Source organism: Pinus tabuliformis, chromosome J, assembly GCF_031772625.1.
Source record: "Pinus tabuliformis cultivar Carrire ecotype Pingquan chromosome J, CPIR1, whole genome shotgun sequence".
NCBI lineage: Eukaryota > Viridiplantae > Streptophyta > Pinopsida > Pinales > Pinaceae > Pinus > Pinus tabuliformis.
The window spans coordinates 1,311,882,743-1,311,890,718 of NC_142295.1; the positions used below are offsets into that span (position 1 = coordinate 1,311,882,743).

The window sequence follows — 7,976 nt, forward strand, 5'->3', positions numbered from 1 at the left end:
CGTGTACACGCGACTTGGGCTTAACAAACCTGCGTGTATGAACTTCCTTGGCAAGCTGTACTAGGATCTGTCTTCTGATTAAGTTGCCATCACCTGTACCAACCTCTGAGCACCTGTACCAACCTCTGAGTGAGTTGCCATCAAGGACAACACTTGAATCATAATGCCAACAAGTATCTCCCTTTACCTTTTGGAAATTATTCATGCACTCATCATCGATGTCATTTAAGATCTTAGTCCTTCAAAAAATTTGATATGGGTTTGGTAATCTCTACAAAATTTAGTATGTACCTCTTGATGAAATTTATTTTATCGAATGAAGATTGCCCTAATTTATTTCTTCTAGGTAATGGGATTCGTTGAATTGCTTATATGATGGTTGGATCAAATTTGATTCCTTCCTTTGAAATTATGTTCCTAGGGAGCTTTTTTTTATAAACTCTGGCAACTAACTTTTTTGGATTCAAGGATATCCCATACTTTCGACTTCTAAAGAAAACTTATTAAAGAAAATCTATTTAAGAAGATGAACATGGGCACTTTTTTTGGACATAGATTACCTTAAGGGTCCCTCCCTTGTATTGGAGAAGAGGTAACCTAATGTGAGGGAAGGTACTGCTGAGGTGATGATGGTAGTCGTTATAAGTTTCCCTTGGGGTTTCACATTTATAGTTAGGGCTTTTTATCATAAGTGAGAAATTGGGTGGTAACAGTGTGGCACTATTGCCAAGGATGCCCATTTACTCATGTATTGAATTTTTACATTCATATATTGATGATCCTACAGTTAAAAGTTATAAAAGTCCATTTGGTGACTCTGGATAAGGAGGTTTTGTTGAAGAGATATTCTACAATAACATGCTCATAGGGCATTTTTCACTAGATTGCAAAACTAGAAAGCTATTATAGAAGAAAGGTATACAAACTAGCACGCTAGTCACAAAAGTCATGTAGCTCAAGTATTTAGTTTGTTGATGATATAAGTTCCTTATTTTTAATAGATATGGCCACACCATGGTTAGATGACATCTACAAACCACTTGAATTCTCTCAAATTAATGAAGCTCCACATGAAATTCTAGAAAATGCCATTGATAACATTCCTACATTCCAAGAAAATAATGTTCTTTTTGCCTTGGATCATTGGCCAAAATTAGGAGTGTGATATTTAAAATGGGAGGAGCGAGACACTTAGATGTCACCACAAAGTTGTTTACATTGTCTCCTGTGGATAGTGTTATGGAATGGTGGAAAGGAATTCTTGATAATTAATTCAATGCATGGCCCCCTTCAAAATGTTTTCCTTGAGAAATGGGGAGAACGAAAAGATAATAGATACTTATTGGTTTCAAGCCCTAATTCAAACTACTTCAAGCATCAAGGTTATTATGATATATGGCCACAATTTCTTAGACCATGTTGTGAACAGACCTCATCTACAACGGTGAAGATTTGGAGTAGAAGCATGAGTATTTGAGGTAGTAAAGAAAAGGTCAGTTTTGTAGTGAAGGCACACTTTGACATCAGCGGACTTGAAGGAATCATTACATTAGTAGATTTGAGGTACAAGAATTGTTCAAACTAATTATTTCTTAGTTTCATTGTCACATCATTTTGTAGCAATTGAAGAAATCTGGTAATGAGGGTTTCAGTGAATATCTTTGTAAGTGGTTCATTATTCCCGGTACGAGAGCCCACAATTATCTCTCTATTTTTCAGGGTGGTTGGGTGGTGCAAGGCAAGAGAGAGAAGTCTCCTTCATGTTAGAGCCTGAAAATACTTCAGGGTGACAGAGTGGTGTAGGAGCATCCTTTCAGGAGTTGGAGCTACCAAATAAACTTGAATGCTTTTCTAGAGTACTAGGGAGTTGGGGCTTCCATTTCAGTTGGAGCTGAAGCAGTATTGTACTCACAAAATATTAGAAAAGTGTTTGGTGGTTTTTCTCCCAAAAGGGTTTCCACCTAAAAATTTGTTGTGTACTAGTCTTGTAATGTGTTGTTGATTATTGTTTTGTGTCCATGCTCTAAAAAAATATAAATAAACTACTTGTAACTAAAATATTGATTCATCCCCCTTAGTATTTGTGACATTCCCTAGCATAGGAAAAGGTAAATAATGCACAAAGTTATGTCAAATTAGATAATGTCCCTAAGTTTTAACAAAGTTGATAAGGCAAGAATATGCATATTTTGATTTCCCCTATGAAATATTGAATATAAAACTTTTTATCATGGGAAAAATGAATGAGTAAATGTAATCTCCATTTAAATCATTTAGAATAATAAATAAATAAATAAAAACTTTCAAAAGTAAAGACCATAAGATTTAGATTTTGAATTTTATGCATGATATCCTAACAAATTTGTGTATACATTGAAATTTGAATATCATATATTTAAAAGTTAAATAAGATAACATATAAGACTAAGGGTTAGCTCAATTGGTCGAGTTCCCATTGCTAAAGCACCTTGCTAAAGGGAGGTCACGGGGTGAATTCTCCTTGATGCCCTCAGGGTTAGGCTCTACTAATAAGCCAGCATGAAGTGATTCCTTCGGGTGGATTTGCCTAGATATTTCCTTGGATAAAAAAAAAAACAAAACAAAACATATAATATTAAAAGTATAAATAAATAAACAAAGATTTGTTTCCCTTGTTGCACAAAGATAAGGAGGATTCACATCACAATCAATCAACAATGATGTTATAATGCACAACTACCTTGTGACTTCCCTCATTAGCATAGGTTTATGGTATATTGGAGCTTGTATTTTGTTGTGGGCCACATCTCTCAATCAAAGTGGGATTAATTTTTTGTATGAAGAAATATTTATATCATAGAAACAATTCCAATGTGCATGAATTTTAGGTGTATTAACACTAGTAATGGGCATTTTTTTAGAACACATGTGAAATGGGCACTGTAAAATATGGTTACCCACATCACAAGATATCATATACAAGAGATTTTATATTATTTTTACACAAAGGAGTTAGCAAGGCTTAGCAACAAGCATATTCGTCCTACAACCAATCAACCATTATGTTAGTGTAAAACACCACTCCCTTACTACCCCATTGGCATAGGATCATGGTCTATTGGTGTTTATGTGTTGTGACTCATGTTATTATAGAGCTTATAGGAAGTGAACCAATTCTTATCAATAACATGGAATAAATTGGTTAGACTAACAAACTAGAGGAGGAGAATTAGATTGATTAAAGTTCAAAGCTTTATATCAAAAGGAAATAAGAAACTCTCCGTGTAAAATGACTTCTCTAAATCTTTCTTTGGTGTAGGCTTAACTAACTCTTTCCCCCGATTTATTAGTGAGCCATTTCTCTAGAGATGGTGAGAAAGATTCTATAAGAAATATTATTGTTATTGCTTACTCATCTTCCAAAAATTGGATCTAGCTTTAATAGCTCCAAATCAATTATAAGTGATCCAAGTTGAATTTGGAAAAAGGAAAAACATTGTGTTTTTTACACTGCAATTTTTTCCACCAATGTCCAAACAAGTGAAGTCAATCCTTTATATTGTGTCTAAGAAAGCTTTAATTAAAAAAGGCAAGTCTTTCTAGTACAAGAGATGAAGATAAATGCCACCTTCTTAAAGAAATGTTAGAAGAAGAGGGCAAAGTTATGAAGTATTTTTCTACAAAAAAATATCTTTCAAATCAACAAGTCTCTCATTCATTTTATAAATTTATGAGGTTCAGTGGCTCTTTCTTTTAAGGATAATATTTGATAAATAAAAGAAATGAGGTTTCATTCATCCATTACATAGAAATTAGGGTAGCCATATAAATTAAATGACTGGGAAATACCATAGGCCAACACAATGACTTACCAATACTACGACTAAAAAAACCATAACTCATGTTCATATGACACATGTTAATATGACAATTTTTGTAATTAATTGATTTAATCAAAAAAACAAAAAAAGCATAACCACTTTTGATATAAATTTCATTTTTATTTATTGATAACTACTACTAAAAATATCTATGAAAATTAAATCCCAATCATCTACATAACAATTATATCTATGAAAATTAAATCCCAATCATCTACATAACAATTATGAATCATTAAACTAAAATACTAAAAATCTTCTTCCAAAATAAATATCAATATAATAAAAATTCATTCATTCATTATATATATTAGAAATTATATATCTATCTTTCAACATATCAATCTTATATTATAAGATATTTGCCAAAACTAATATTAATCTAATATTATAACATATTTACTAAAAATTAGTGCATTCATTATATAATATTAGAAATTATATATCTATCTTTCAACATATCAATCTTACATTATAAGATATTTACCAAAACTAATATTAATCTAATATTATAACATATTTACTAAAAATTAATTCATTCATTATATAATATTAGAAATTATATCTCTATCTTTCAACATATCAATCTTATATTATAAGATATTTACCAAAACTAATATTAATCTAATATTATAGCATATTTACTAAAACTTATATCCATCCAACATTACAGATATTTACGAAAGTTACATGCTCGTAGTAATCTAATCATGACATTAATAAAATTTTAGTTTTAAAACTCGTCTTAATATATAAATTTATTATTTTAGATTCTTTCACATAAATACTGTAAATATTTTTATGCTTATAGTAAGTTAATCAAACTCTATATCCATCCAGTATTATAGATATTTACCAAAACTTACATGCCCGTACTAATCTAATCATGACATTAATAAAATTTTAGTTTTAAAACTCATCTTAATATATAAATTTATCATTTTAGATTCCTGGACATAAATACTGTAGATATTTTCATGCTTATAGTAATTTTTATGCTTATAGTAAGTTAATCAAAACCCTATGAACATGCTAACCATTTATTAAAAATTATCAAACTAAATTTTAATATTAACAGATAACATTAATAAAATTTTAGTTTTAAAACTAATCTTAATATGTAAATTTATCATCTTAGATTCTCTGACACAAATACTGTAGATATTTTTATGCATTTTATGACATTTGAGATGTCATCACCTTCTCCCCAAGTATTCATCTCTCCCAACACCTTCTTTCCTTCTTTGAAATTAAAGAGCCCCAAGATTTCGTCTCTCCCAACACCACGTAATATTAAAATTACCTGAAATCCTAAAATATATTTATAAAATCTTAACTGGAATCCTAAGTGAGTTGTTACTCAAGCTCTCATCATTAGCCATCATATAGAAGGGATAAAAATGTATTCCAACAGTTCCATGAATGTTGAAAAGATAATGACAAGAACTGAAAAAAAAAATGAGTAACCCAACCTTTATTCATACACTGAAACTGAATAAATAATTTATTTACAGTAGCCCTGTTCAACCCTCTAAATTATTCACCAGCACAGTACACTGAATAAGTTACAAAATGAAAGCAGTTTACAGCAACAAAAGTACAGGCTAATCTGCTCTGTACTTCGAAAGAAAGCCAAACCCCCAAACCATTAGACCGTACCCTGATTCAAATGCCTATTACATCACCTTTAAATCCACTGTCTCTCAAAATTTGAGGAAAATTTGAGGAAGACAGTGGGAAACAAAGGTAATCGCAACAGAACAGTTTCATTCTTCAGTATCATTATCTACCTGAATCTCTCTATCTTCATTGATTTCGGATCCATTATTTTCCTTCATTTCCAATTCACTGTGAATTGAATTTTTTATCTTCTCCACAGGAACCACAGGAAGATAAGCCGCGACCCAGTACTCCCCATCAGATAAATACTGAACCCCAGAATTGTACTTCTCGACACAATAAGCACTCGGTGGTAGAATCAGCTCCACAACCTTGGGAACAACAGGAATCTGACGCAACTTATACCAGGCCGAGAGGGACAATTCCACTGCAAAAGGCTCATACTTGTTATACAAGTTCTTGGCTGCAGGTTCAGACTTGACGTACAAAGTCTTTGCGACTTCCTTGGTCTTTTCCACTACACCGACTTGCCGAATGTCAGTCACAACGGACCTGGCAACTTCGGGTGCCTTTTTCACTGCCCCGTAGAGTTCAGAAGTCTTTGATTTGAGTGATGGAGGTACATGACTGTCAAGCTTAACTATAGCATCATCCACCTTAAGGGAAAAAAAGGACAAAAATTACATGTTGCCCTGATTTAAAGATAACAAATCAAATGAAACCCTATATTTTTCAATCAAATGAAACCCTATATTTTTATTCTTCTGGTCTAATTAAGAACAAATGAAACGAAACCCTAAATTTTTCTTCTTCTGGTTTAAATAAGAAGAAATCAAGCTACCGCCAAAATTTTACTTCACACAAACAAATCAAATGAAACCCTATATTTTTCTTCTTCTGCTTTAATGAAGAACAAATGAAACTAAACCCTAGTTTTTTCTTCTTTGCTTAATTAAGGACAAATCAAACTACACCCTAGATTCAACTGCTGGTTTAGAAATGCAGTCAAATTGAATTTAATGATTCGATCAGGCCAAGTAAAACAAGCTTACAAATATACCCCTGTATCTTCAGAATTTCCGTGTAAAATGCAGGGGCAGAAAAAGACAAAAATAAATGCAAATAAATTCAGGTTTTGATAAAGGCGGTTCGGCATACCTTTCTATCGGCGAGATGCAGAACCTCGAAGGGCTTTCCCTCGATCTTACGGTAAACGGGCCCGACCATAAGCTTCACAGTTCCCTCCATGGCATCCACCCCCTGTTTTAGAGGCCCTGAATTCTCTTTCGCATAATCGTAGATAACAGAGAGGCGGGTCGTTACCTTCTGAGCGGCGACCTGGAAAAATCCCAGGTATTTAAGCGTCTGATCCTCATTCTGCAAGGCCAAAAAACACATAAGCCATGGCACTGCAATCAATCAAAAAAAAATACAGAAATGTAAAAAATGATTGCTAAGCTTGGCCAAACCTGGTCATTCGACTCTGACGACATGGTTGGATCACGATAGAGCTTAAGGAAATCGAAATCTGCAACTGCAATTGCGAATTGTTAATCGCTCTCTGCGCCAAAAAAAATGATCGTAATGGTCTGCGTTGTGCGATGAATACAAAGCAAGAGTGCCAAAGAGGTTTTAAATCGGGAAACAGCAAGAGTGCTCCGCGATGAAGGCAACGCACCGGTACCGGTGGACCGTGTTTCAAGATTAGCCGGCGACACGTGACATGTGACGCGCATTGACTCTCCACCAATCCATGCCGGTGGTACGAATGTTTACCTGACACGTGGGACCAAGTAGGGTCTACCTGATGCAAAGGTCGGCAATGGGCGTACTTTTTGGCAAGGGCTAACCAGCCATATATTGTGTATTAAATGCTGGGCCAGCTATGTATGTCAAGCACGTCATGAGGGCGCATACGTATCCATGGAACGGGACTCCGGCGACCACCTTGCGTTTCCGGTGACGAGCACGGGACCCACAACCGCGGGCCCGCCCGGTCTCGAACTTGCTGTTGTCGATATGGAGATATGCGTTGCCATCATCCTGCGTCCATATCAAACCATCGGAGCCATCCATGCATCATTCATTTTGAATTTGTAATTGGGCGCGCTTGAATTTCGAAATTTCTGCCATGCATCATTCATTTTGAATTTGTAATTGGGCGCGCTTGGATTTCGAAATTTCTGTCTTTCAGCGTCCTATACTCTTATGGAATTTGTAATCCCTTCAGCTTCTTCTTCTCTTATTTTGCCCTTTACTCTGCAATCTTCTTGCTGCCATTAATGGGTTTTATGTTAGTTTCCACTGCATGACTCGTAATTTTTTCTTTGCAGCCTCGGATCCTCAGAGATTATGAGAGTTTAGGTAATAGACAAAAGCAAATGGGGGGAGTTTTCAGGCTTTTGGTGCTCAGTTTGGGATTCTCTAGACCCAATTCTAATAGGAGCGCGGACACAACCCTTGGCAGAAGAATTCTGGAGCTTAACACAGCGTCAG

At 34.5% G+C, this 7,976-nt stretch overlaps 1 protein-coding gene across 1 annotated transcript; it reads right to left on the bottom strand.

Annotated features, from left to right (window-relative positions):
* Positions 1–5,307: 5,307 nt before the first annotated feature.
* On the bottom strand, positions 5,308–7,134 carry LOC149232081 (stress-related protein-like). The gene is made up of 3 exons (XM_089379346.1): positions 6,950–7,134; positions 6,639–6,857; positions 5,308–6,136 (listed from the first exon to the last, which is right to left on the bottom strand). The coding sequence occupies exons 1-3, from the start codon at positions 6,971–6,973 to the stop codon at positions 5,627–5,629; spliced, it is 753 nt and encodes a 250-aa protein (XP_089235472.1). The 5' UTR covers positions 6,974–7,134; the 3' UTR covers positions 5,308–5,626.
* Between the last annotated feature and the right edge of the window lie 842 nt (positions 7,135–7,976).